This window comes from Penicillium chrysogenum (assembly GCF_028827035.1).
Source record: "Penicillium chrysogenum strain IBT 35668 chromosome Unknown utg000005l_segment0_segment0, whole genome shotgun sequence".
NCBI classification, from domain to species: domain Eukaryota; kingdom Fungi; phylum Ascomycota; class Eurotiomycetes; order Eurotiales; family Aspergillaceae; genus Penicillium; species Penicillium chrysogenum.
Window position 1 is genome coordinate 5,997,850 of NW_026622753.1, and position 26,450 is coordinate 6,024,299.

The window sequence follows — 26,450 nt, forward strand, 5'->3', positions numbered from 1 at the left end:
AATGAAATATCAATCTGATTAGCCTACTTACCTTGGTGGTATCTTTTGTTCTGCTATCCACTAGTAGCAGAGTCTGGGTTGAGTGATGGGTTGGTGTTTGAGAGTGGGAAAACCGGAGAATCTGAGGGAAGTGGTGGGATGACAGAGGTCCAACACTTCGAAATATCACATATCAGGTGGCTAACATTAGTATTGAGCAAACATCCTACCTAGGTAGGCAGCGCGGTCTCTATGAATAAGCCTTTCCCATCTTCTTTCATTCAGGTAGTTCTACATGTCCTTTGAAGTATCTGGTCTAATCCCGTTACTAAAACCTTTCACTACCTCACTACCACCTACTTAATTAACCCCCCCCCAAAAGACTTTCTGAATGTCTACAGATCGACCTTCCTGAAACGGCAGTATATGTTCCTGGCACGTGATCTCCAAGGGCGCGACATCGAGCACCGCGATCTCCAGCTCCTCTCTTCACCTTTTCCACGACTCTCATTGGACGAACGAGAATGGAGGCAGATCTGGCAGATCTCTTGGCCAAGGTCCTCCCCACCGGGATTGAGATCACCGTTCGCCATGTCTCCTCAACACCCACTCCGTGCGAGGCTCTCTTTGCAGCTGCGCCGGGCCAGGTCTCCGAACCGACATTCTGCGAAAATCATTTCCTCTCCGTGTCAATTGCCCGCAACGATGATGGTGAGACAATTATCTTCGGAATGGAGGTACTAGTCTACAACGCGGCCCACTTGACAACCATCTTCGTCTCCAAGGCCGACTCAACTGGACTCCTGCATCTCCTAAAACTGCCACGCAGGGTATCTGTCCTGAGGCTGGTATCCAATACATTTCTCTCATTTCTGGCTCGAACTCGCCAACGGCCCGGTGTACGTCTGGTCGTGTCGCTGTTCGCCCGCGCCCAGAATCAGTACCTGTTCCCGGGTAGCATTGAGAACGCCGAAAAACACGTTCTGGACGACCGAGGTCTAATAAAATGGTGGTGCCGTGTTCTAGACCCGATTTTGCGCGAGCACGAGCCAGAGTCTGCTCTTCAGGAGACGAAAGCGCTGGATCAAACAGTCGAAGCTGCCAAGGCCTCTGCCACCGCATACTTGATTGTTCCAAGCTGCGACCGCTTTGAAACACGCAATTTCTTCCCGCCTACGGCCAAGAACGACGCGCAGGATCGCCCACGGTGGCTCAACAGCTACCCACTGAAGCAATTGTACCACGATCCCTCGGCTCCTCCCCGCTGTTTAGTGCCTCGTTTCCCCGATGATCCCAAGACTCGTTTTCTCATCGACCTAGACGGTGAACTTCCCGAGGAGAATGAAGCCCAGCCTGACGCTCCTAATGCCGGACGCTGGCGCAGCGTACGGTCCTTGGACCAATTCTGGGAGATGATGTCCTTCCGCCAGGAATGCTCTGCTGGTCGGTTAGTCGGCTTTCTGTGGTTGGTCATCAATCCTCCTGGTCTGATGAACTCAACGTCAATGGAAAGCCAAACACGCGGTTCCTCTGACAACGGCCTGGCCTCGAAGGGAGTAGAGGTTTCTGCGGCCATTCCGAACGAGCAGAAAGTGGAGAATGGCTCTAGCCAGTCCGAAGAAAATGCCACCTTGACGAAGGCAACAACAATTTCCACGACCGCCGATACCTCTCTTAACCTTCCCCTGGACGGTAGATCTGGTACAGTCAACCCTTTCGATTGGCCAGAGGCCGGACGCGGACAGGTCGTTCTCAGTGAAGCAGACTACAAAAAGATGATGGATTCAGTTTTAGACCATTTCTATGACGAGAAAGAAGTCGTTGCCAGTACCAAGCTCTACGTTGACCTAGTTTCTTCCCTCGCGGATGAGCTTACATGGGGCAAGAAGGTTGTCGGCAGCAATACCACAAGCAGCACTGCTTCCCAGCCTGCCGATACCAACACCAACAATGTCCTTGACCTCGGACTGATCCGCAAGCGGAAGAAGTCATTGGGCGAGGGCACGCCTGTTGCGAATGAAACCCAAGCACCGAGTGGATCGGGAGACGCGCAACCAGCTCCGTCAGAGCCGGCAGGAGTCAATGTGCTCAATTCGAGCTTGGTCCGGAAGAAGAAGAAAACTTGATTAACGGTGGTTTGCGTTTGCTTTTGGTATATGGGAGAGGTGGAGTTTGGGGGCCATATTGATCACTTTCCTTCATGTTGACATTCGACAATAAACAAATAGCCATAATTACTACAATTTAACTACATAAGTACTTTCCTTTACATCCGGAGGTTCCGAGTAGGCAGCTACTTTGGTACGTCGCATTATTTATAGTGTCGGAAAAGAGATGCCCTCTGGTTGGTCCAATGCAAGTCTTGCAGCTTGTGAGGGCGGAGACAGCCAACTGCCGAAATGAAATCCACCCACATCCAATTGCTGCTTCTCCTTCTCCCTCAGAATGTCATTCTCATCTGCTTCTATGTTGCTTTTCCTTTGTGTCCCATGCTAAAGCCTACCTTTTCGTTCCTCCTTCGCAGGTCTGACGATGGCTCGCTATACGTGTCCGTCGCGATCGGTTGGATTGCCTTGATCTGGTATACATTCATACTGGGAGTTTGCGGCCTGGGATATTTTCAGATGTATGATTCGGCCTACTTTCTCAAAATGGCATACCGCTAATTCAATTCCTTCTGCTCAGATGGAAATACTTCCTCAGCAAGCCACATCGGTCACGGCTAACGAAAGCCTCCGTCTCCGACGTACCGCACGTCACCGCCATCCGGCCTGTCAAGGGCCTCGAGCCGCACCTCTATGACTGCCTCGCTGCCACCTTTCGACAGGACTACCCGCGCGAAAAGCTCAGCATTCGGCTCTGTGTAGCGACGCGCGCCGATCCGGCCTACTCTACCCTTTGCAAACTAATCACCGATTTCCCCCATGTCGACGCGTGCATTTTCGTCGAACAGGAAGATCCGCTCTTGCAGCAAGATGGCAACAATACGTACACGCTCGGACCGAATCCCAAGATCCGGAATATGAGCCGCGCATACCGTGAAGCGAAAGGAGATATTGTCTGGATCATTGACTGCAATGTCTGGGTCGGAAAGGGAGTCTGTGCCCGGATGGTGGACAGGCTGTGCGGGACTGGACCCTCATCGAGCAAGAAATACAAGTTCGTGCACCATCTGCCTGTGGCAGTGGATGTGACCGGAGATAGCAACCTTCGTGAAGAGCGGCAGGCGCTCCTAGATGCCAACCCGGAAGGCACGGGTGCTAATGCAGCGGCTGCAGCGATGCCATCCGTCCGTCCGGAGGATGGGCCTGCAGCCATGATCGCGACTGGAGGCGGTCGCTTGGAAGAGCTGTTCCTGTCCTCCGCGCACGCCAAAATGTACACCGCGATCAACACGGTTCTCGTTGCGCCGTGCATCGTGGGAAAATCCAACATGTTCCGCCGCTCCCATCTTGACTATCTCACCCGTCCGTCGGCCTCCGAACCGCAGACTCGCAATCCCGGCATCGATTTCTTCTCCGACAACATCTGCGAGGACCATCTGATCGGTGATCTGCTGTGGAAGAAGCAGGTGCGGGAAGAGAAAGAGCTCCGCGAGCGTTGGGGCAAGCACGCTATGGTCTTTGGTGACATGGCTATCCAACCTGTCGCCAACATGAGCGTGCCGGCCTACATTGCCCGTCGTATCCGATGGCTGCGAGTCCGCAAATTTACCGTTCTACTCGCTACACTTGTCGAACCAGGCACCGAGTCATTCCTATGCACACTCTATGGTGCCTGGGGCATTACCACTGCTCTGGCGCCGTATCTCGAGCGGAATGGCATGCAATTTGCCTGCCACCTTGGAACGTGGGGTGCATTCTTTGGCTTGTTCGCACTTGGCATGGTCTTCTGGATCCTGGTCGATTGGACACTGTATATCAAGCTGCATTCCGGAAAATGCGTCGAATTGGACGAGGATACTCCGGCTTTTGCTCGGCCCCAACGCTACCGATCATCCCAGGCTACCCGTCGCCCGTTCATGCAGTGGTTTGCCGCCTGGCTGGGCCGCGAACTGCTGGCCCTGCCCATCTGGATCATGGCGGTGTATGGCGGTGTGACTGTCGTCTGGCGGGACCGGCGCTTTAAGGTCGGCTTCGATGCGAAAGTTCGGGAGATCGGCCCTTCTACTCCACCACCTGTGGAGGTTTCGTCTTCTACCGGAGCGGTAGCGGGCAAGGTCCGCAGTGATTGAATTGATGTGTAGACGAGAACATACGAACATTATGTATATGTACTAGAGCAACATTCCGAGGCCTGCGGGGTCTTCCAATGTAATCTTAGGATGAATAGAATCAAATGCATTAATATAGACATTAACAAACAACATATGCAAGAAAAGAAAGTACCCGTATCTCCAATTCTATGCGTGAAATCTTAAACTTTTCTTCAATCCTTTCTGCAAAAAAGCGCTGTCATCCCACCTCGGTATATATCAAGCAGATCCACTAGCCTCACCCTCAGTAGCCCCCTTCTCCAAACTAGCGGCGTTATCCGAAGCCAGGAGCCACTCAACAACCTGTCTGCCCACAGACATCTCACCAGCACTCTCAGCAGGCTTATCCTCACCCTCATTCTCACCAATAGTCATCTCAATCTCCTGGGTCTGAGCATCATCGCCCTGAGCACCCTCAGCATCGTCACCCTGGCCAGCAGTCCACGCCGTCCGCTCAGCCAGGAAGACGGCATCGTGGCCAGCATCGTTCTTAACCTCAAGGTCTGCACCAGCTTCGACAAGCGCCTTGACGCATTCCAGGTGCGCGTTAAGCGCAGCCCAGTGCAAGGGCGTGTTGCCAGAGTTGTTGCGGTGGTTGACGAACGCGACGCGCTGGGCAGCGTCTGCGGATGACAGCTTTTGGAGGAGAGTTTTAAGGATTTCTGGGCGGTGTTAGTAATGCACACAATAAAGAGGTGGGGATAAAGATAAATAAAGAGGAAAAACAGAAATATTTGACATGACATGAAATGTAGAAAACAACCAAGTCATGTCAAATCTTTCTTGACATACCGGAGTTTCCATTCGCGGCGGGGAAGTGCAGAACACAGGATCCCGAGCCGCCTTCGCTTTCATCTGCCATGTCGATGGCAGATGCCACGATCTGGGACTCGTTGCAGCTGTGTTGGCTGGCCAGGTTGGCGATGTCCTCGTTTAGGGCCTCGAGGTCGCCTGCTCGGGCGTCATAGATCAGATCGTCGACTGCATCAGCAGAGAGTGCGATTGGCACTGAAGGCTTTGCCTGTGATGTCGTGGAAGCGGACATGATGTATGATGAACCAGGGTTTGATATTATCTTTGTCTTCTTTTGGTGGGGTTGGTTTTGATATCCCACTTTATTTGATTAAGCTGGAGTGGGGTGTCAGTAATAGGTCTCAGGATAGGTCGGTATTCAGGATTGCAAGATGACAAGACGAGTAATAAGAAAAGAAAGGATATGATAGGTGTAAAATCACAAAGGACTGGAGAAATTGGGGTTTTTGCATAGTTCGACAGCATCTCCCGCGATATATTCATGCAATTCGTTGATAAGCGTTTCAACGTCAAGGAACAAGGTCCAGCCACAAAATGGGAATCGGTGTTCAAGGTGTTTTTCCAAAATTTGGAGCCAGTTAACAGGAAGTAAGCTTATTCATACCTTTACTTTCAGTTCTTTGCTTCCTAGCGTAGAGTATCCCGGCAGCAAATGAAGCGATCGCAGCAAAAAATAATTTGATATCGCGGGTCATGTGACTGATAGTGGGCTATCAGTCTTGGAACAGTACAAATACAAGTCGTCAAGTGAACGTCGGTGCTAATCACTACGGGCAGATGTATGGATTCAAATTACTAAGATGGTCTCATTTTGAGACAATACCTGTGATGATACATTGCTACATTGTACAATAATTTTGCTCAATCGTGGATAGAGAAGACAGGGAGTCTGCCTCTATCCACATGCAAGGCAGAACGCCGAGAAAAACAATCAAATAAGCTCAAACGCCGAGTCCCACATCCAGTGAGATGGTATCAAAAAGCTCCGAAATGGCAATGCGACCCGTGGGAACGAGAGAATACATCAAACAACCCCCCTCCCTCCAGAACTCAAACAAATAGCCACAGACCCCTAATCCCTGAGCCAAGCCCGCCGTTTCTCCTCTTTCTTCTCGCGACGCTTCTCCTTGAACTGCTTCAACTCTTGCTTTGTCAACTTCCTAGCACTGCGCTCTGCGCGCAAGCTCCGGCCGTCATGGCTGTTTGCCGCGGCATCAACGTCGAAGAAAGCATTCATCTGTCGTCGAGACTTGTTCTCATCGTTGTGGTTTTCCGGAGTAATTGTTGCAGCTTGCCATCGTCCAGTGAAACGATTAAATGTGCCGGTAGCTGCATATGCTGCGGAGGGGTCGAAAACGGCTGCGTTCGCGGGCTGTTCTGGCTCTTCGTGGTATTGCGCATACGGTGCGGTGGGGTCATAATCTCCATGAATCGCCGGATTGTAGCCACCAAGTACTGGCGCTTTTTTGGGAACTGCGCTTTGGGTGCTGTCTTCTGTGCCCGGTGCTGCTGGGACTGCTGGGGCCTGCGGCACGCGGGGGTTTTCCCACTGTGAAACTCCAGTGAAGCGGTTGTAAAAGTAATATGCCCCTGCGGTGGCGTCCCATGCAGGTTCCCATCCATCGTCCTCGACCTTTGCAGGCGGAGCCTCGGCGGGAAGTGGCGGTGGGACTTCATCGGGGAGTGGTGGTGCAGATGTCTCTTCATCTTGCTCAGGTTCATCGGCTTGCGACTTGGATGAATGGGTCTCCGGTTCTTCAGTCGGTTGGGGCTCTTCGTTATTTTCCACCTGGTCTTTCTGGCTGTCGATGTCACGCTTGGCTTCCGTATCAAGGCCCGACGAAGCAGGGATTGGTGAGGCGCTGGCGCGCTCTGCTGGAGCAGATGCCAATGCTTCGGGTGAGGCAGACATACTGGGCAATGAAAGCAATGATTCCTGTAGAAGGTGATATAACAAAAGAGAAAGAGATCGGAGGATGCGATCTACCCAGTCGAAACAGAGGGTCCGTGCGGGGCATTTTAACTTCACCGCCTACCTAAATAAAGCAAGTATTGCGTTAACCCATTTAGAGTTAGCGCAAAAGTATACATCCATTTTACACCTGAGCATTTGCTTAGTTTGTCTCGTTTGTCTCGTTTGTCATTCCCAGAGGCTCAGCCTCCTTTCCATAGATTCATTATCACACTTCTCTTCCTCCTTCATCTCCCTGGTAGCATGTAGCCTCAAGACCACCTAGCCTCAAGATCACCTCGACATTTTCAGTCTTCAACACCTTCCTATCTAGCACTTCGTGGAAGACCTTTTTTAGCATTGGTTACGTTGACCTGTTCACCATTATGATCCTGTTGTATCTTTAGACTAAGTTCCAGTTATGCGCCCAGATCAGTATCTCAGCAGCTTATTCTCATGAAGATGAACATGCTACGGTGCGTCCCCTTCTCTCCCCTCCTCATAAGTTCTCTATGGAGCTTCCTGCGTAGTCAACAACGAGCTTCTGTGTTGAACTTTGGTCTCGGTTTATTTGACGTGGTACAATTAACATGGGAATTGGATCAATGGTAACTTGTTAGGCAACTGTCTGGTGGAATGCGCGAGCAGGAATGTATGTAGTCGGCTCTTCCGATTCTAGATCTCTTCCACATGTTTTAACGCCTCGTGAAGACCAATGCAACAAACGAGAGATACAGGCTTTGGTAGTACGATAGACCAACGATTGGAAGCTAAGAAATTCTTCATACATAGGAACTCCGAAGCAAAGGTGGAAACTTTCAGCTTAACCCTCGCGTGCGATCTATATATCCACATACTATGGGTAGGTTTAGTATCCAAGCATAGATACTGATACATCATGGGTTATTATGAAATCTTTCGTAGTGCCATTTAGCCCATTTGAAAACCAGGGAAGTCTCCCGAGCGATACACTATAGGGCACTATTGTTCTAACCTGAGTATATCTTTCTAAGCAGCCAGATGTAGCTCCTTGCTTGATTTGCCAACCCTTTGAACCTTTGGGGTATTCCGAGCGAGCCCTATAGCTCGGGTACAGTTACCGACTGTTCTAATTGGTCTTTCGGGGTCGATACCTCTGGAATGTTCCCCCTGCGCCGATCCCTTGAACTACAACGATGTGAATTGCCTGACTTCAGTTAAATCGACTGCTTCACGATGGTTTTGGGCTCCCACCATTGGATTAATCGCGAATTCCTGTATCCAAGTGGCTGACATTCTTTTCTACTTTCAGGTCTGTTGATATCACAACTTGAGTAGGGAATATTTCTTCTGTATATGTTCGAAGTTAAAAGGGACCATGTCCTGGCTCTGTTTGATGCTCGCCATCCAACACCCAGTCGACAAACTTCGCCAATATCGTCTCTCATTTTCGTTCTTTTTTAGACCCACGCTTAGCACAAGCGTCATTCGCTCATTTAATATCATATTTAATTGCTGGCTTCAACTAATACAGCTTTGCCCATTATGAAGGCAATTGCTCTTCTTGCGCTGTTTGGTGCTGCGCTAGCTCATCCAGCAGGCCTTGTGAGTACATCCCTTCTGCAACCCGAACCACACTGGCCTGACTTGGGGATTTCTTAGTGGTGGGGTACCGACGTCTGCTACACCAGTCCAGACAATACCGACAATCAGTGCTCGGACGTTCAGCGGAAAGGCTTTGACTTGTCTGAGCTCGGAAATGGTGACAATTGGAGCTTTGAGGGCTTCCACTTCGTTGGGCTCGAGCCCAAGAATGGCTGTCAGGGATCTAGTTACGGGGTATGTCATTGACAGTTGCACTTCTAAAAGGCTCTTGATTCTAACTCGTTGAAGGGCACTTGTCTTGGGGGAAAGCTCTCTCGTGACAATAACTGGACAATCAAGATTTCCGCCGCTGATGCTCCATTCTCGATCCGAAACTTCCATCTTTCAACTTCCCGGGACACTGATGTCTTCATCATCTACAAGATGCCCGATGGTTCTTCCTGTCACCATGTCACTTCGAGCTGGTACAGGGGAACTGATGTCGCCAACGACCAGTGTGGCGGTGCTGTCTCAGTTGAGTTCACGCTCCCCGAAAAGAGCAAGTTCGGCGATTGTGATCTAGAGATCCATCAGATCGACTTTGACTGTTCCACTGGAACCAAGCCGCCAGGTCACACTGTCCTTGTCCCTTCCCACTCTCACACTGAGCCCAGTCCGACCTCGACTACCTCCCTGCCTCCTTTCCATTGGACATCACAGGAGGTTTCTACGACTAGCCACTCTACCCAGCACATGACGACGTCCACGGTCTGGACTACCGAGGAGATCACTGTCACCAAATGTGCACCGACAGTCACTAACTGCCCTGGTCATTCGACTGTTTTGGTTACCTCTACATATCCATTGTCAACCACAGTCTGCCCGTCTACTCACGTGGAAACTAAACCTAGCACAACATCTCCTCACGGTCATTCGGATCCCCCGACTACTAGCCACTCTTCCCAGCGGATGACGACTTCCACAGTCTGGACTACTGAGGAGATCACCATCACCAAATGTGCACCGACAGTCACTAACTGCCCTGGTCATTCGACTGTATTCGTTACCTCAACATATCCGTTGTCAACCACAATCTGTCCTTCTAAGCCTGTGGAAACGGAACCTAGCACAACATCATCTCGTATTGAGCATTCGCATCCCCCGATCACGAGCTCCATCAGCACCACGACCGCCACCGTGCCCAGTCCACCTGCTATTACTGCGCCCTGCCCCAACGTGGTGCCCAAGTGTCTCAACACATGGCTCTCCATTCCAAAGTGCAACTCCAACAGCGACGCCTCATGCTTCTGTCCATCCACTGAGTTCACGGACAAAGTTAGGGGATGCATTCGGGCCTGGAGCACCTCCAAGAAGGAGGAAGATTCCGCCCTTGCTTTCTTCGCTGGTATCTGCGCCCCCTTCGTGCCGGAGAACCCTGCTATTGTAGATATCGCTACAACCTGCACTACTTCGGACCCCGCTCCTAAGACCACTGCTGTTCCTCAAATCACCAGCAATACGCGTACATTCGTTGAGACTGTTGGTGTAGCCACGTCCGTCCCCCAGGCTCCTTGTACCACCATCAGCTGGGCCTCCCATACGGCAACAGTTCCGCTCGTTGGGTTCAGCACGGTCACTTGTTCCTCTACAACCTCTGTGGATCTGGTAGTCGTTACTACTGCCAGTCCTCCTTCTAAGACCGGCCACCATGCGCACGCGTCGTCCTCCAAGATGACAACTAGCTGCAAAACCCACACCACATCTAATATTACACCGACTGCTCCCAAGACGACTATCTCCAAGCCCACAGCATCCAAGCCAACTGAAACTGTCATTTACGGCAACGTTGGGTCGAAACTACCTCTGTGTAATTTCTGGGCTTTTGGTATTGTCCTTTTGGCGCTTTTATTCTAGTAATCTTCTTGTCCAAATCCTGAGAAGACGAACTTCCCTTCACTACGATCACTATTTGTTCCGTTGCATGTATTGATTGCAAGTCAATGCGCACCATAGCTCGATCTGATTAATGTTTACTTTCTGGGGATAATTAGAGTAACTATATACATGATCTGTTTATTCTCGAAGACTGACTTTGACGTGACATTGGAAGCAAATCGGGCTATTTAATTTCACATATTTAAATTAACTCCCTTTGCATAGTTGTATACCATCCCTGCAGATTTGCATCTTACCGGACAGCAAATAACTTCTAATGTTCCTATGACTGACTACATCCTGCCCATAGTCTTTCTCATCCAAAAGATCAGTCTCGCACATATCTTTTATTTCGACTTTCGCCGTCTCTTCTCTACGCTTTCTGAGTTTTCCTTGTAATTAATTCTTCAAACCCGAGTTTAGACAGGCTTCCGCACTCTAGACTCAGAGTGTGAAAGGGTGAAACGAAAAGAGTTATGCAAGGGAGCTCACCGAAGCGAGCGAGTCAATCGAGATATCCTTCCGCTTGCTTCTCTATTAGTCTAGGAAGTTGGTCACATAATAGCGCATAGAGCTGCTATAGATTCCAATGTCGACCAGAACTTGCTCAGCCTTTACAGAACCGGGGTTGTGAAGGAAGACTCCACGTGGTACGTTGAACAAGGGGGACCCGACAAAGGAGTTCAACACGAATGAAAACTTAGGCGGTCGATATTTCAATTTCCCAGATGAGAAATCTCTTGCTGGCTTCTCGTGTCCGGTCATATAGGAATGTCCCTATGCCCTCGAAGACGTTGTGAGACGATTCCTTTCGGGATTGGAGAATTTCTCGAGAGATGCGCCTTCAGATCTGTTCCCTTGGTATCTCACGAGGACTATTTATTGCTTGAATCAAGATAGCCGCACAGATTTGTCGGATAAGTAGATGTTTTACAAAGATATAGCTTGCGGGCACCCTAGCTCTTGTGTCTAGTACTCCGTACATCCCTAGAATAGAGTAGCCGCGTTCGAAGACGTGCTTCTTGGGGTACCTTGGCGATTTGGAGACCGCGGCTCCTCATCAAAACTGAAAGGATCGATTGGATCAATCCCGACCTTGGAAAGTAAGGTTAATGGCACCGGTGGAAATACTTTCCAGATTAATTAAACGTGGAAGGCGTCAGGAGAGCAATGTTTTGACGGGTTGGTTTGCACGAACATGGACTATCAGGTATACGGGTTTACCAAGTGGTGTGTACTAAATATTCAAATTTCGTGAATAGTAAGATTGGACTTGTTAAAGAATTGCAACATATCTTTATTGTTATGCGTTGAACTAAATGTACCTGTTGTGTTATGGATATATATCTGGAACTGTCATACTCTCCTTAACCCCTCAGGATATATATTTAAAACCTCTACGTCCAAATAGAGAATCCATACCACTTTAATTGGGTAAATTAAAAGAAACGAAGCATTTATTGGAAAGTAGAAATATATTCAGCATCGAAATATGAGGATTTGGTATATTGATTTCATGAAGACTACTAGAACTGCCGGTCCACCATCAACCAGCGTTGTGGTGGACAGTAAGCCCACTACTTCTGGAGTTTCACTACTCTGGGAATTATCTTCTAGATTCAACTGCTAGACTACTGTTTAACAGACATTCAACTAGAATGAGGTACTATATCATGCTTATTGGGCACCGCAAAGGACATCAAAGCGTCATTTTCTACATTCTCATATCATCCTCAAGTGTGTCTATAGTCGATAAAACTCCTAGCGATAAAATTGCGATATACATTAGAATGAGTCTAGCAGGATCTCGATCATTCTCAATATTGCCAAAAGCTTGACCCAAAAATGCGATACGAGACGACATTTGAAAGCCAAAGTACACTAGTAATGCGGACTACGTATAGACCAAGGGGAAACATTGCTATAGATTGATTGAAGGGGACAATATTGATAACCCCAGACCATAAAAACGGGACTGATTCAGGTCCTGTGAGAAGCCGCCAGGGGGAAGCTTGGTAGTAATCGACGAGATTATGATCGGAAGGCAATACACCCAATCGGAGACTTCACGGGGATACTACCCTGTGCTCACCATCCCGGCGCCCTAATTCCTCGCAGGTTAAGATTAAACAAATTAAACAATGAAGGGAGTGTCTTAGATCTCCCTACGTAGCTTTAGTGTCCGAGGTGCAGTAGACGCCCTTGCAGGTGACCCTCATATGGGAGATTGGGAGATTCGACCACTCAGAGGGAGAATCCCAGCCTCCTCAGCAGAGTCAGACGATTGCCATGAGTGTATGCGTGGCATGCCTTAGCTCCCGAAGTGTAGAGACAAAGTCTAAAGGGAGAAAAGCCCCTGTGGGAAGTTGAAGTAGAGAGGTATGCCCTTACAACGTAGACCCACTTGGAAGAGCTTAAGCTTACTTTGATTTGGTTTGATGGGTTAATATGGTCTGTTCAAAAAAGATCAACATTGAGTATATCATAGCTGAATTACACCTGTTTTCATCTAACGTTACAGACAAACTGTGGACACTCGGACTGAGGGCTGATGAGCCAGGGCAAGGGAATGCCAGGGCTCTCCCTAGTCACATGAAGTGAGAGCCTGGGAAGTAGATCCATACCAGGAACCTCCACAGGTGCACCCTCGTTGGTCTACAGGCCCTGCATAGTGGAGCGATCTTCATCTCCCTTTCCTTCCCAGTTACATTCCGAAAACATACTGGAGATGATCTTGGTAGGTAGCAAAAACAACTTGGCCCTGGAATATGCAGTCAGGGAGACTCACAGACCGCCAGTCAAATCTATAAAGACGAGGTCATTCATCGCCCTCTGTTAGTTTTCTCTTCATCCGCATCACTCTCTTTCAAGCTTTCCTTCTCTATTCTTCAATCTTCTCTACTCTCCGAGTCTTCTCTCGTTCAATTCCAAACCCACCGTCACAATGCAGTTCTCTCTCTCCGCTATTGTCCTCGGCCTCGCTGCCACCGCTTACGCTCTTCCCCCTGGTGGCCCCAACGCCGGTGGCGCTGGCAACGGCAACGGTGTCGGCAACAAGGGTAACACCGACGTTCGCTTCGCTGTCCCCGACAACATGACCGTCAAGCAGGCTCAGGCCAAGTGCGGTGACCAGGCCCAGCTTTCTTGCTGCAACAAGGCCACCTACGCCGGTGACACCACCGACATCAACTCCGGCATGCTCGGCGGTGCCCTCAGCAACCTGATCGGCTCTGGCTCCGGTGCCAACGGCCTTGGTCTCTTCGACCAGTGCTCCAAGCTCGACCTCCAGATCCCCATCATTGGTATCCCTCTCCAGGACCTCGTCAACCAGAAGTGCAAGCAGAACATTGCCTGCTGCCAGAACTCTCCTTCCAGCGCCGTGAGTACTCCCACTAGCACTCTTTCTCGATCATCACTAACATATCTCGCAGAACTCCGACCTCATCGGTGTCGGTCTCCCTTGCATTGCCCTTGGCTCCATCCTCTAAGCGCTTCGCTTTGTTTTCTCGCATCATGCAAGAAGCACCGGTCACCATGCCGGGTCTTCGGACCTTGGTGCCGAGTTCGACATGGCTGGCGATGTGGACTGTTAACGATTTCGGGAATGGGAAGCAGGCTTTTGGCTTTCGTTTGATTAGTTAGATTGTCCTGTTCATTTCGCATCTCGTGTATCATTTAACTTGTGTCGTGTGGCACCCTCGGAGAAAGAAGAATGTTTTGCTTTCTGCTTATCACCTTGTGGTGTGTGTGCTTGTTGCTTTGTGCATTGGAATCCCCCAGCTGCTGTCTTGGTTAGGGTTTCTTTCGCATATATTACTTTAATTCATTAGATTTGCTTGCATTATCATCATTGGTCTGAATCAGTAGAAGTTCTTCGAGTGCAATCCTACTTCATTATTTTGACCATTGTGTCTCTTGTAGTCCGACATCCCTTGCAGTGAATTTCTGCCCCTTTAGTGACCCATTCTCAACCTTCACCCTTCCCTCGTCCCACTCCACGACTTTTTTTCTTTTCTGTCTGCCTTCGCTCTTATCAACTTCCCCCGTGGGCACAAGCTTCTACCAGTCATTGTTTAGCAAAGAAACGTAAATCTTCAACTTTGCCTTCATTCCAACTACAACGCGAACTATTTACATACAAACTGACACCCCAACCAACTTCTACCACAATCTCCCAAGCCCAACACCACCCCATACACTATTCCTCTTCTTCTCATTCAAACTCACATCCACCCACTTCTCATCCCTCTTATCCACCAACCCCTCCTCCTCCGTAAACCCAGCAGAGTCCAACCCCCTCGGCGACTGCACACTGCGCGACGTCTTAATCGAAATCGACGAACGTGGGATATTCAGCCCACAATGCCTCTTTAACAAAGCCGACATAGACCTCTTATCCCTTTTCTCAGACACACCTTTCTCACGTTCAAAGCCATTCTGGGCCGTTGTCGCAGACGAACAACCCGAAGTATCCTTTCCCGTATAACCACCAGCACCCTCTGTAGGTCTGTCCCATGCAGCCTTGTTCTCAGTAGCTTTATTCAGACTTCCATTCCTCCCCACTTCCAGAGGCCCCTGAAGTACCTTCCTCGGCGCATCAACAGGCGACCGACAATCCAATTTCAAAATCGGACGATCCATCTGGTTGGCAGTACTATCGTCATCGAACAACGTCCGCATATTCCCATTATCTGTCCCGATCTGCATACGGTTCGCCGGCGACTCGCACGGCAGAACTGGTTCGTGGACCGAATGGTGCACCATTGTTGAGGTGGAGTCCATGCTTGTGCGGGTCAGAGAGGCTGTTTCGGAGGTTGTTTTGATTAGATCGTTTGAGTCTTCGTCGTGGAGTTTGGTGCTTGTTGTTGAGAGTCTTTTGGACAGGCGGGCTTTTCGCATGCAGCGTGTCAGGGTGGATATGATGCCCATTTTGGATTTTGTGTTTTGCTAGTTGCTTTCTGAGGGGTTGTGTTTGAGGTGGTGGGTGCAGATAGATATTGGGTTGGGGTTTTGTTGTTGATGGAGCTTGGAATAGCTGGTAGAGAGGCGATTCGGGGTATATAAATTGAGTAGCTAATTTGCGGGAGGGATAGATAGAAACCAAATTCGAGTTCAGTTCTGGGCTGGAGACACGTTGGACGAGGTATGTCGTTATCTAGATCTTCACGGGGTAATGCTGGGCTGTATTACTGTGCAACACAATGGGATATCGTCTATTTGCTCGAGAAGTTGGATTGCGTATGTTAACCTGGGTCAAATCTACCTTTTACCTCGAGAACTTCTACCCCTCACCATCTAAATAGTATAAGTGGAAGTGGAAGTGAAAGCATACCAAGCATGATGGTATATGTGAGTGGTAAGGGTTGCCCGGGGAGAGACCAATCATGGTGAATGATATCATACACAAAGGCCGCGACAGCAGGAAGCACAATCAAGAAACCGAAGCTACAACTGAGACAGAGCCAATCATCCGGGCTGGAAATGTAGCTTCTCCAAGAATTCCCCAGAGTATCGATTTCATGCAAGGATGTCTCCACTCTTCTTGTCCTTGTATGAGGGGACCCAGCCCTGGAGGGTTCGGAGAGCAAATGTCATTCATTCTTTTTTTATTGCAGTTACCGGGGTGAGTCTAGCTTGGAAAAAGACTCCGTCATTGCGTTCTAGTCATTGTTGTTGGAGGTTGGAGTCGAAGGAATGCCCGAGTATCCGAGGATCTGCATGTTCCGTGTTGATCCTTGATACAATATCACGGACCCTCGCTCGGGAATGCTTATTATTGACCGTTGACCAGCCCCTTGTGTGGTGGCTCTTATTTTAGCACCGGAAATGACGTGAACGATTCACGTGAAGAGAAGATAATATTATTCAACATGCAAATGTACAAAGTCAGGTCAAAAAATATCACCAACTAGGTGATTCTATTGGATCTTTCCAAACAATAAGAAGCTAAATACACGGACTGAAATCACATCTGTAACATAAAACCCCCTTCAAAGCTTACTAGAGGGAGCATCGCTAAACAAAGACCTGGTCCGGCTCATCGCCTCCAGGGCCTCCTTCTCGATCCGGGTGAGCAGGACCTCACAAGTCGGGATGTCGTGAATCAAGCCAATAACCTGACCGGCAGTCCACACCTGTATGACAAAAAGAGTCAGCAAACACAAGACATACATAATCATGCAAGTAACTTACGCCGAAATCAACATCACCGTTAATGAAGACCTGACGACCCCGCTTGCCGCTAACATAAGGCCCAACCTCGCTAAATTCGCCAGTCTTACTCTCCTGCTCAACCTTCAATGCATCCTTAGCCACCTTATTAGCGAACAGGCGGGAGGTATTCTTCCACCGACGCAGCACAAGCGCGGTATCAGTCTCCTGTGCCGCGACGATAGCCTCTTTAACCTTCTGGTGAATGGGGGCTTCAACAGTGCTCATAAAGCGAGTACCCATGTTGATACCCTCCGCACCGAGCGCCAGGGCAGCAGCAAGACCCTGGCCATCGGCGAATCCACCCGAAGCGATGAACGGCACGCCGAGTTCCTGGCGCGCACGGCTCAAAAGGATGAAGTTGGTGATATCGTGCTCACCGACGTGGCCGGCACACTCGAAGCCGTCAATGGAAAGGAAGTCCACGCCGAGCTTGACGGCGGCCTTGGCGTGGCGGATGGTCGTGCACTTGTGCAGGATGATGGTGCCGGCCTTCTTCAGCTGGGTGATGACGGGGCCTGGGTTGTTACCGGCGGTCTCGACGATCTTGATTCCTTCGTCGATGATTACTTGGGCGTAGGCGCCGTAGTCGGGGGGAACCATGGAGGGGAGGAGGGTCAGGTTTACTCCGAAGGGGTATTTGGTCATGGTGCGGCATCTGCGGATTTCTTTGCGGAGGTCTTCGGGGGTTGGTTGGGTGAGGGCTGTGAGCTGGATTGTAGTGTTAGATATTTTATGCAGTTAGGGCTTTCATTCAAAGGTATACGACGTACAAGTCCAAGTCCGCCTGCGTTGCTAACAGCCGAGGCCAGCTCAGCGTATCCAACCCATTGCATACCACCCTGCACGACGGGCACTATATCCATGATCAGCAGCTGGAAATATTTGCAGAATACTGTACCCGTGGCGCACCTCGAATACCGAGCTTTCGCGTTAAGGCTGTGTTGAAAGGCATCTTGTTTAGTCGGGGTATCTAATCTGATGATTGCGGAGTCAATAACTTGAAGAGCATGGAACTTGAACAAGGGACCAGATATACTAACATGAGTATGATTGCTTTCTTCGCTTCTGAAGGTATAGAGTCAAGAGATAGTTTTGAATCACGAAAGACCAGATAATAAACCGATCTTACAGCCGCGGACCTGTCTGCTGTGGGGAAGGTCCGAGGTGCCGAGGTTGCATCTGGGCTCCTACACTGGGGCACAATTTCTGGATTACTGAGCAGGCCGACCTTAAGATATGCCACATGTCCAAGAGCCCTTTATTCTGCTTGTGAATGATCAAAACATTGGCCTGTGGACCAAATACCAAGCCCAGATGTGAAGGAAAGAATATACATACATGTCGTGGTCCCTTGACATGTGATAGGAACTGATGACCTTATAATGGAATGGCTCTATCTCCAACCTGGGACTTTTACAGCTGACAAGCGTTTTACGGGCAGATACAAGTAGGGAAAAAAAGACCATTGCTTTGATTTATCCATTGTGAATTATATATTGCGGGCTGTAGACTTGAGCGAACATTGCACCTTCGCAAAAGCATAAGTGTCTCAGCTAGATTTTGCTTCATCATACCCAATGCAGGCATTTCAGCAGTTGCCGTAAACTTGAATCACTGTAGTATGTCCAAAGAACCTGGCAAAACCACAAGCATCAAGTAATGTGATACATGCAGTATGTATCCCTGATATGAAACCCCTTCCCCTCATTGGTAGAGTGGAACGGGCGATTAACGACGGGACTCTCCTTCTGAGAGCCTTGAGATCCCTCGGCGTCCACGACAGAAAGCCGCAGTCAGTGAGGGAAAGCAAACGACGACATCATCCCAGCCAAAACCAGTAGACGACGTGAGCGGAGACTCTTGAGGAAGAGAAAGAAAGGGGAGCTGCGGACCGAAGAAAGTGGGAAAACAGGCGAGGTGATCACATGACTGCAGTAGCGTGTCGGGAAGAACGATACTCCGGCTGGTAATAGATCCGATCTGATTGGCGGACACCGACTACCGGGTGCCAGTCCCGTGACTAAACACTCCCGTACCCGAGGTCGTCCGTTGATTCCGATCGTTCGCGAGCCACTTGGGATTTCTTATCCTGATCAAACAGAACAATCTCAACTCCGCAATCACAATGTTCTCTCAGAAGGTTGCCCAGCAGTCGCTGCGACGGCGTATGTTACCCCCCAATGCCTACCCTGTCCGAATTTGCGATCTAACTTATCCCCGAACAGTTGCCGTCCAGCAACCGCTCGCTATGCGGTCGTCCATGATGGGCGCTTCCCCTGTCGCCGTTGCCCTCGGCAAGAATATTCAGACGAGGTCAGTTACCCAGCGTTAAGACAACGAGTTTCAATTGTTTCGCCCACCCTCGAATCCAGCGCCCCTCACGAAATCCTACGTCATCCACAATCGCCAGAAGAACATACTAACCATACACTGGTCTATAGACAAGTTACTTCGACTCCGAAGACCGAGGACCCCAGCCAGATCCTCGTTAAGCAGCGTCTTAACCGCCCTATCGCTCCTCACCTTACCATCTACAAGCCCCAGATCGGCTGGATCGGCAGTTCCCTGCACCGTATCACCGGTGTTGCTCTCTCCGGCACCCTGTACATTTGGGCTACCGCTTACCTCGCCTCCCCCGCTCTTGGTTGGCACCTCGAATCGGCCTCCATGGTCGCTGCCATGGGCGCTCTTCCTCTCGCGGCCAAGGTCCTCCTCAAGACCACACTGGCCCTTCCTTTCACCTACCACGCCATGAACGGTATCCGCCATTTGATGTGGGATCTTGGCCGTGGTCTCACCAACCCTGTGATTATCAAGACTGGCTGGACTGTGGTTGGCCTCAGCATTGCTAGTGCTGTTGGTCTTGCTTTGATTTAAAATGTTTCCGTACCTCATACCTCCGAATTTCCTTATGTGTTATTAAAGTGACTTTTTCTCAAATATACACGAATCTGGTCAATTGGCGCAAGCTTAAAAGGCGCTGATTCTTTTTCTTCTGTTCAGCTGTTTATTTTTTATTTCCATTTGAATTGCGTTCGGATTGGGCTAGCTAGACTACTTGCACGATTTGAATCTACAGTATGTTAATGTTGGAGTTTGAAACCCTACATGCTCACCCTCGTTGTGTCTAGACTTTATTGGTCTACCTCTGGATGTTTGTACTTGTGTCGATGTACAAATGAGCCGGTCTGACTTGGTATAGTTCATTAAGCTATTTTGCCCGGTGGATATGCGAATGAGAAAAGCACCTCAAGTATATAACCCCCTCGAAATCCATATTCACTCTCACAGTTCAGTCTCACACATTGTACCTTCATTTTCTCTCCTCAGGCTCCAATGTTCCTCATGGCCTTGCCATTTTTCCTGCAACTGATATTGCATTGACAATGATACACATCGCATTATGATATCCTAGTCGCCCTTCATTGCACATCCCCGCTGTAAAGACCGTGGTTGAAATGCCTTAAGAGTATGATCTGTAAAGTAAGTTAGTAGATGCTCATGTGGTCCAGTACCTATGCCGATATATATCTACCTAGTAGATCTATATATTTGACATGGCTGCATAGAGAACACTCACCTATTGCCCTATATCGCCTCAACGCCAAACAAAGAAAACCCCAATCAACTGCCATTTAAGCAGGACTAGGAGGAGGATTGGGTGGGAAAGGTCGTGGTGAGGGAGGATCTTGCACCGAGTGATCACAAGCCAGGATGTTTCCCACAGAGGTATAGCATGCCTGGACCGGCGATGAAGGGGTGGGCTGGAAGCCATAGGCAAAAGTAGCGTTGAAAGCCATTTGGATATCCGAATGACACGAAACGAAGGCGGATATAGTAGAATGGAGCACACAAATCAGGACTGACAGAGAAAGGAAGTATAGATATTCAACGAAAGACAGGCAAAGGACACAGGGCAGAGTACTCTGATGTTCTCAAGGATGAAGACTAGGAATCTGGACAGGTCCATCTCGTCTATTTAAGTGATTCTAGAACTCAGGTTTACCTGGGGCAATAGGTCGCGTCATCCATAGTCGTACACCGCTATCCCGTCGAACATCCCAATCAAGGATCAAGACAAGAAGCCGTTTGGCGATAGCCATATTCCCGTTGCTATCCGTGGACCTTGGAGATGGCTCCTATCCGTGAAGATCAAATATCTCGGTAGAGTCTGCAAGGGCCCGCCTGAAGACTTGATGTATAAACCGTTAGACAGTACGGTGACACCCGCTGTTGTGAATATTATATTATATTTTGGTTTCGTTTCTTTTCATTTCCCCGGAAGCAAGCATCGACCGGGAATTAGATGAAGATCCACTCGAATAGACATATTAGCATTCATGAAAAAGCAAATAGTATAATATCCGCAATGGGCGGCTATAGATCCTTTTCCCCCGGACCAACTGCAGACAGCGGAGTTTCACCAGCGGTCTGAGCTTTCGGTTTCTTGCAGCGTCTTGATGAATTCTGTTTCACTAGGTTTGTTCTAGATTATTTGCCGTTGGCTGATTATCCGATGTTATTTACTAAATAATGTTTGGGTTGAACAGCCGTGTGTTGTTTTCAAAGGTATTCATATGAATTCGAGGCCGTCAAACATCTAGTTTGTGTTCTTGTGTCATTCAACCTTACGATCTTTCGAATATCAAATGTCTGTCATTCGCATACCCCAGTTCTTTTATCTAGGTCTCCACAATGCCCATTGTGGGTTGCGAATTTGCTTAGTCGTGAGACGAATGTATATGCAAGCCGTAGAAGCTTCCAACGACCATAAGAGGCAACAAGAGAAAAAGGAAGCCTACCTATGGAGCACGGCCGAACAAGACTCAATACCAATACACGTGGGTCACGTTTTATCCCCCAGTACATGACAGTCTCTTGCCTAATCTAGGGGGAGAGCTCAGGGTACGCTGATACAGCAGGGCCGTTATTCTGCAGTCCAGAGAGGCATGGATTGTTCGAGCCAACCACTTGTGCCTCAGCCGAGCTTTCCAGCTGCGTATATCCGTAACCAAGCAGTCTCAACAACACTGCCTGTCCCGTGCTCCCGATAGCTATGAGCTATGGCCTCTGCATACCCGGCAGCTTCTGCGGAACGACTGTGTTCAGAGAAGGCTACCGAAGCTTCTGCTGAATGGGTCTTGGTTGCCTAGGACCCTTCTTCGCGGTTCTGTTCTCTTCTTTTCAACTTCCCACCGTTCCTCTGCAGCGGCTAGAGACCTGTGTCCCTGATAGTTGGGCCGCGCTCAGGGTCTGTTGCGCCGCTGCTCGCATCGCACGTTAGCCAGTCATATAACTGGACGATGTTACCTGACAGGACTATTGGACCTATAGCCTATAAGTTAAGAGAGCACAAGTTTCCTGTTGGGTCATATAATGGCCATGTTATCCAGAGAAGGATGTTGCTGGATAAAGTGGTGGGGAGATCTGCGAGACCACCCGCACCAAGTCGAAGCCCGAGTTTCAACGATGGGAGCCCGCAGAAGACAGGAGTCAAAGCTGTTAGTAATCCACAATTGGGGCAAATACACATCATGCATCATAACGGAGCCTGCCCAAATTGAGCAGACACTTATATGTTCTGGATCTGGGCCCGCAAACAGCGGTATGGTGTATATCGAAGCATATCCCATAGATACTATAACCTGATCGCTAAGATATAACCCACATCGCAGGGCTTCCAAGGTTCTTGCATGTTTAATGTGAGTCATATGCCGTTTTGATCGTACATGCATCGAGGCATGGCAGAGTCGGAAGTTTGTGTACATTCCAGCTCCAACGGCCATAGCCTGCTAGCTTGTGTAGACTCCCACGGTAGGCTCCCACGGCCGAAACCAGCGTCAGTACGGATTAGTTTCGGATCCGATGCACAAGTCAAGCATATTCGAGCAAAAGATACCACGCAGCAGCGGTGAAGGTCCGGTTGCCTCCGGCTTCCAAGGTTGTTTAACTGCATGTCAAACAGCCGAGATGACAATTGAAGAGACCTGAGTCTACATAGCAAGGACTTGTGAGAATTACAGTCATGAAAAACAAAACAAGGTGTGGTCGACAGTTAACAGAGACCTCATGGGTCTCGTGTACATGTACCTGGACATGACCGGCAGTATCACACCGCCCAGTCCGAATTCTTTGCTTTCCGTTCGACCAACTCCGAGTCGACTCGCAGACCACCGACCCCATGTCTTTGAATCTTTCTTCTCGAGCGGCCAGGACCGCCTGCGCTGCGTCCAAATTCGTCGCTCGCCCAATTGCCGGAGTCATCCCATCCCGCACCTTCGCGACCTCTACCCCGGAGGAGTCCAGTCAACAAGAAAAGCCCCGATGGTCCTACACTCCCGCAGCAGCAAAGGCTCCGTTTAGTCTACACCTTGACTCCAAGCGCCCGACCTTCCATGTCAATGCAGACCCGCTACTGCTAGACCGATTCTACATCCGATTGTTCGGCAATGGCGGCGACAAACTCCTCTCCGATGAGACCAAGTGGTTGGCAGTGACGCATAAAAGTTTCGACCAAGGGCGCCGCGGATTCAACGATCGATTGGCCTTCTTGGGAAAACGCATTGTGCAACTGCAAGCGTCGCTGGCTTTGGCGCAGGACGCTCCATACGCAGGCGCCGCACCGGTAGAGAACAAGGACGAGTTTGGTCGCGTGCCCTTCACGCACCCGGCTCTGGATGGATTGAACAACCTCTCTGGTGAGACTAAGAAGATTCTCACCGAGCGGTCGAAGCTCGCTGAGCTTGCAAACAAGTACGAGTTGCAGAAGGTTCTCAGATGGAGTCCCAGAAAGGTATGCCTCGACTCTGGTCTATTTCTGTGTTCTCAGCTAACAAGTGTCTTTACTGCAGCCCAATGACCTTCGCGCCTCCGGTGTTGAGCTCGTTCTCGCGCATACCATGTACGCTATCGTCGGCGCTGTTTCGTTAGAGAAGGGAGGAGTCGTTGCCACTAAAGTGGCTCGTGAGCGGATACTTGAACCCCTGGGACTCAAGTCGGTCTCGTAAGGGTCTGATCTGAGACTTGGGGTATTGGTCTCCTTTGGAGCATTTTCAGGGCGTTAACACTTGTTTGATATTTCCATCTGTGGTAGGTTGACTGGGGAGCGAACTCCTCAATCGGGGAACCTCTGCGATTTGTACATGTACTTTTAACAAACTTGTCTTTTTATATCATCTTATTTCTCAGCTATTAAATACCACTTGAGAGTTCAACTTGCAAGTTCAAAAATTTTAATGGACTTTCACTACGATTTACAAGGGATCTTTGATTTTATAATAAAAATAATTCAATTGAAGTTCTATAAGAAATGTACGGTTCCTCTGACGCCGCCCGAGTAACAGAGAAAGTACTCGGCCAGCTCTTATGGAACCCTCCTAAGATCGTAGTCTTCGCGCCTCTGTATCGCAAGGTAGTAATTAAAATACCACAGCACTCCGACAGAATGCCGGAGTAGCTGTAGAAAATCACAAGGACTTTGTACTGCCTTGAACTGTCTATTGGGAGCGTTGAAGAAAGAAGAAAATTAAAAAGTGCGCGACCAGCTTTTATGTGTGATTTTATACGCTAGTCCGCTTTGAGGTTGGCGTATATCTCCGGCCTGGGACATGCGGGCATCGCCAACAATCATCCGCTGATCTGCTCCTTTCATTTCTCACCTCATCAACTGCTATTCTATTCGTTCTTACTACTTGATTGACAATGCTGCAGTAGGCGCATGAGGTGTCTTTGTTATTCTTTGCTTTTGCCCCACCTTAAGAGACCAGATCACCAACTCTCCCGTCACCTATTTACCCCCATTGACAAGTCATGGCGTCAGCACTCTTCTTCCTCGACCTCAAGGGCAAGGTAGGCTACTTGATATTGTGCAAAATACGTCGATGCGACTCCCTGTTGGGAAATTTGCCAGTGCGTCCAGGGACAAGCCCCCGCTGACCATCTATAGACCCTTCTGGCCCGCAATTATCGCGGAGATATTCCCATGTCCGCAGTCGAGAAATTCCCTATCCTCCTCAGTGACGCCGAAGAAGAAAGCTCAGCAGTGCCTCCCTGCTTCTCTCACGAGGGAATCAACGTGCGTTCCACCGAGTCTGGGCATTTGCTGCCCCGACCATACGACACCCGCTCCTGAGTATCTCCTTTTGTGTGCTCCCACCTACTAACACTGGGGTGTTTCTGTCTAGTACCTTTATATCCGCCACAGCAACCTCTATATCCTTGCATTGACCAAACGAAACACAAATGCCACCGAAATTCTACTCTTCCTCCACAAGCTGGTGGAGGTCTTCACCGAATATTTCAAGGTACTGGAGGAGGAGAGTATCCGGGATAACTTCGTCGTCATTTACGAATTGCTGGATGAGATGATGGATTTTGGATACCCGCAGACAACAGAGAGCAAGATTCTACAAGAGTAAGCAGCTGAATCTGAATGGTACGGCCGGGTGGTGGTGAAACAGCATAACTGACCGTTCTACGCTATGGGCAGATACATTACCCAAGAGTCACACAAGCTGGATGTCCAAGCACGGCCACCGATTGCTGTCACAAATGCTGTCTCCTGGCGTAGCGAGGGGATACGTTACCGCAAAAACGAAGTCTTCCTCGACGTGGTCGAGTCCCTCAATCTTCTCGTCTCAGCAAATGGAAACGTCCTGCGGTCCGAGATTCTGGGCGCTGTCAAGATGAAGTGCTACCTGAGTGGTATGCCAGAGTTGCGATTGGGCTTGAACGACAAAGCCATGTTCGAGACCACGGGTCGTGCTACACGAGGCAAGTCGGTCGAGATGGAGGACGTGAAGTTCCACCAGTGTGTCCGACTCTCACGTTTCGAGAACGACCGCACAATCAGTTTCATTCCTCCGGACGGTGAATTCGAACTCATGAGCTACCGACTGAACACACAAGTGAAGCCGTTGATCTGGGTGGAGTGCGTGGTTGAATCGCACTCGGGATCCCGAATTGAATATATGCTCAAGGTAATATCCCCACCCAGTACAACACACGCCATCCCCTAACCTCGATTCTACAATAGGCCAAAGCCCAATTCAAACGCCGCAGCACCGCCAACAACGTCGAGATTCTCGTCCCCGTCCCCGAAGACGCAGACTCCCCACGCTTCCGCACAAATATCGGAACCGTGCACTACGCCCCCGAGAAGTCCGCCATCATCTGGAAGATCAAGCAATTCGGCGGCGGCAAGGAATTCCTCATGCGCGCAGAGCTAGGCCTACCCTCCGTCAAGGGCGACGACGAGCGCGGCGGCGGTATGACCGGCGGCTTCGGAGGCAGCATGGGCGGAGCCGGAGGCGTAGGCAAAGCCAAACGTCCCATCAACGTCAAGTTCGAGATCCCCTATTTCACGACCAGTGGCATCCAAGTGCGGTACCTCAAGATCACCGAACCGAAGGTACGTCTTTTCCAGCAGGGAATTTCCCTCGACTCTTTTTATCTCTCGGATTCATGGCTAATAACATCCCACAGCTGCAATACCCCTCTCTTCCCTGGGTGCGATACATCACACAGTCGGGCGACATTGCCATGCGCATGCCGGAAGTCCAATGAAAATGTTCCAGCTCTCTGCATGATTGATTTTGTACAGCCCCCCTCCGTCTCCTCTATCCCCTTCTTGTTCTCGTTATCCTTTTGCTCCTCCCTTTTCCCCCATCCTTCTCCGTTGAGGCCGGCCGGTCCGATAGATAATCAAATCCCTCCCTTGTTCTTACTCTTCTCTCTTCTGCC

The 26,450-nt window shown here is 49.6% G+C and overlaps 11 protein-coding genes across 11 annotated transcripts; 7 read left to right on the top strand and 4 right to left on the bottom strand.

The window, feature by feature from the left end:
* Positions 1-503: 503 nt before the first annotated feature.
* Positions 504-2,105, top strand: N7489_010668 (H3 histone acetyltransferase RTT109; the record flags this gene model as incomplete). Its single annotated transcript, XM_056716417.1, has 1 exon — positions 504-2,105. The coding sequence occupies one exon, from the start codon at positions 504-506 to the stop codon at positions 2,103-2,105; it is 1,602 nt and encodes a 533-aa protein (XP_056564039.1).
* Positions 2,106-2,378: 273 nt separating this feature from the next.
* Positions 2,379-4,213, top strand: N7489_010669 (putative ceramide glucosyltransferase; the record flags this gene model as incomplete). The annotated part of the gene is made up of 2 exons (XM_056716418.1): positions 2,379-2,605; positions 2,665-4,213. The coding sequence occupies 2 exons, from the start codon at positions 2,379-2,381 to the stop codon at positions 4,211-4,213; spliced, it is 1,776 nt and encodes a 591-aa protein (XP_056564040.1).
* Positions 4,214-4,453: 240 nt separating this feature from the next.
* Positions 4,454-5,279, bottom strand: N7489_010670 (ankyrin repeat domain-containing protein; the record flags this gene model as incomplete). Its single annotated transcript, XM_056716419.1, has 2 exons — positions 4,454-4,896; positions 5,027-5,279. The coding sequence occupies 2 exons, from the start codon at positions 5,277-5,279 to the stop codon at positions 4,454-4,456; spliced, it is 696 nt and encodes a 231-aa protein (XP_056564041.1).
* An 840-nt stretch (positions 5,280-6,119) lies between these two features.
* Positions 6,120-6,959, bottom strand: N7489_010671 (WW domain-containing protein; the record flags this gene model as incomplete). The annotated part of the gene is made up of 1 exon (XM_056716420.1): positions 6,120-6,959. One exon carries the CDS (start codon positions 6,957-6,959, stop codon positions 6,120-6,122), a length of 840 nt encoding a protein of 279 aa, XP_056564042.1.
* Positions 6,960-8,522: 1,563 nt separating this feature from the next.
* N7489_010672 (uncharacterized protein) lies at positions 8,523-10,475 on the top strand (the record flags this gene model as incomplete). Its single annotated transcript, XM_056716421.1, has 3 exons — positions 8,523-8,582; positions 8,640-8,816; positions 8,871-10,475. The coding sequence occupies 3 exons, from the start codon at positions 8,523-8,525 to the stop codon at positions 10,473-10,475; spliced, it is 1,842 nt and encodes a 613-aa protein (XP_056564043.1).
* A 2,965-nt stretch (positions 10,476-13,440) lies between these two features.
* N7489_010673 (hydrophobin family protein) lies at positions 13,441-13,984 on the top strand (the record flags this gene model as incomplete). The annotated part of the gene is made up of 2 exons (XM_056716422.1): positions 13,441-13,875; positions 13,928-13,984. 2 exons carry the CDS (start codon positions 13,441-13,443, stop codon positions 13,982-13,984), a joined length of 492 nt encoding a protein of 163 aa, XP_056564044.1.
* A 673-nt stretch (positions 13,985-14,657) lies between these two features.
* On the bottom strand, positions 14,658-15,425 carry N7489_010674 (uncharacterized protein; the record flags this gene model as incomplete). Its single annotated transcript, XM_056716423.1, has 1 exon — positions 14,658-15,425. One exon carries the CDS (start codon positions 15,423-15,425, stop codon positions 14,658-14,660), a length of 768 nt encoding a protein of 255 aa, XP_056564045.1.
* Positions 15,426-16,486: 1,061 nt separating this feature from the next.
* On the bottom strand, positions 16,487-17,661 carry N7489_010675 (NAD(P)H-dependent flavin oxidoreductase; the record flags this gene model as incomplete). Its single annotated transcript, XM_056716424.1, has 4 exons — positions 16,487-16,630; positions 16,689-17,417; positions 17,480-17,562; positions 17,619-17,661. 4 exons carry the CDS (start codon positions 17,659-17,661, stop codon positions 16,487-16,489), a joined length of 999 nt encoding a protein of 332 aa, XP_056564046.1.
* A 1,173-nt stretch (positions 17,662-18,834) lies between these two features.
* Positions 18,835-19,586, top strand: N7489_010676 (uncharacterized protein; the record flags this gene model as incomplete). Its single annotated transcript, XM_056716425.1, has 3 exons — positions 18,835-18,874; positions 18,935-19,022; positions 19,151-19,586. 3 exons carry the CDS (start codon positions 18,835-18,837, stop codon positions 19,584-19,586), a joined length of 564 nt encoding a protein of 187 aa, XP_056564047.1.
* A 3,294-nt stretch (positions 19,587-22,880) lies between these two features.
* On the top strand, positions 22,881-23,722 carry N7489_010677 (mitochondrial 54S ribosomal protein mL57). The gene is made up of 2 exons (XM_056716426.1): positions 22,881-23,502; positions 23,561-23,722. Exons 1-2 carry the CDS (start codon positions 22,891-22,893, stop codon positions 23,714-23,716), a joined length of 768 nt encoding a protein of 255 aa, XP_056564048.1. The 5' UTR covers positions 22,881-22,890; the 3' UTR covers positions 23,717-23,722.
* Positions 23,723-24,457: 735 nt separating this feature from the next.
* Positions 24,458-26,273, top strand: N7489_010678 (AP-1 complex subunit mu; the record flags this gene model as incomplete). Its single annotated transcript, XM_056716427.1, has 6 exons — positions 24,458-24,557; positions 24,655-24,783; positions 24,893-25,122; positions 25,198-25,687; positions 25,744-26,118; positions 26,193-26,273. Exons 1-6 carry the CDS (start codon positions 24,519-24,521, stop codon positions 26,271-26,273), a joined length of 1,344 nt encoding a protein of 447 aa, XP_056564049.1. The 5' UTR covers positions 24,458-24,518.
* Between the last annotated feature and the right edge of the window lie 177 nt (positions 26,274-26,450).

Bases quoted from the DNA above. Each gene is read 5' to 3' on its own strand.
- N7489_010677 (XM_056716426.1), top strand. From the start codon at position 22,891: ATGTCTTTGAATCTTTCTTCTCGAGCGGCCAGGACCGCCTGCGCTGCG. The intron at 23,503-23,560 runs GTATGCCTCGAC...TCTTTACTGCAG, and splicing joins TCAGATGGAGTCCCAGAAAG to CCCAATGACCTTCGCGCCTC.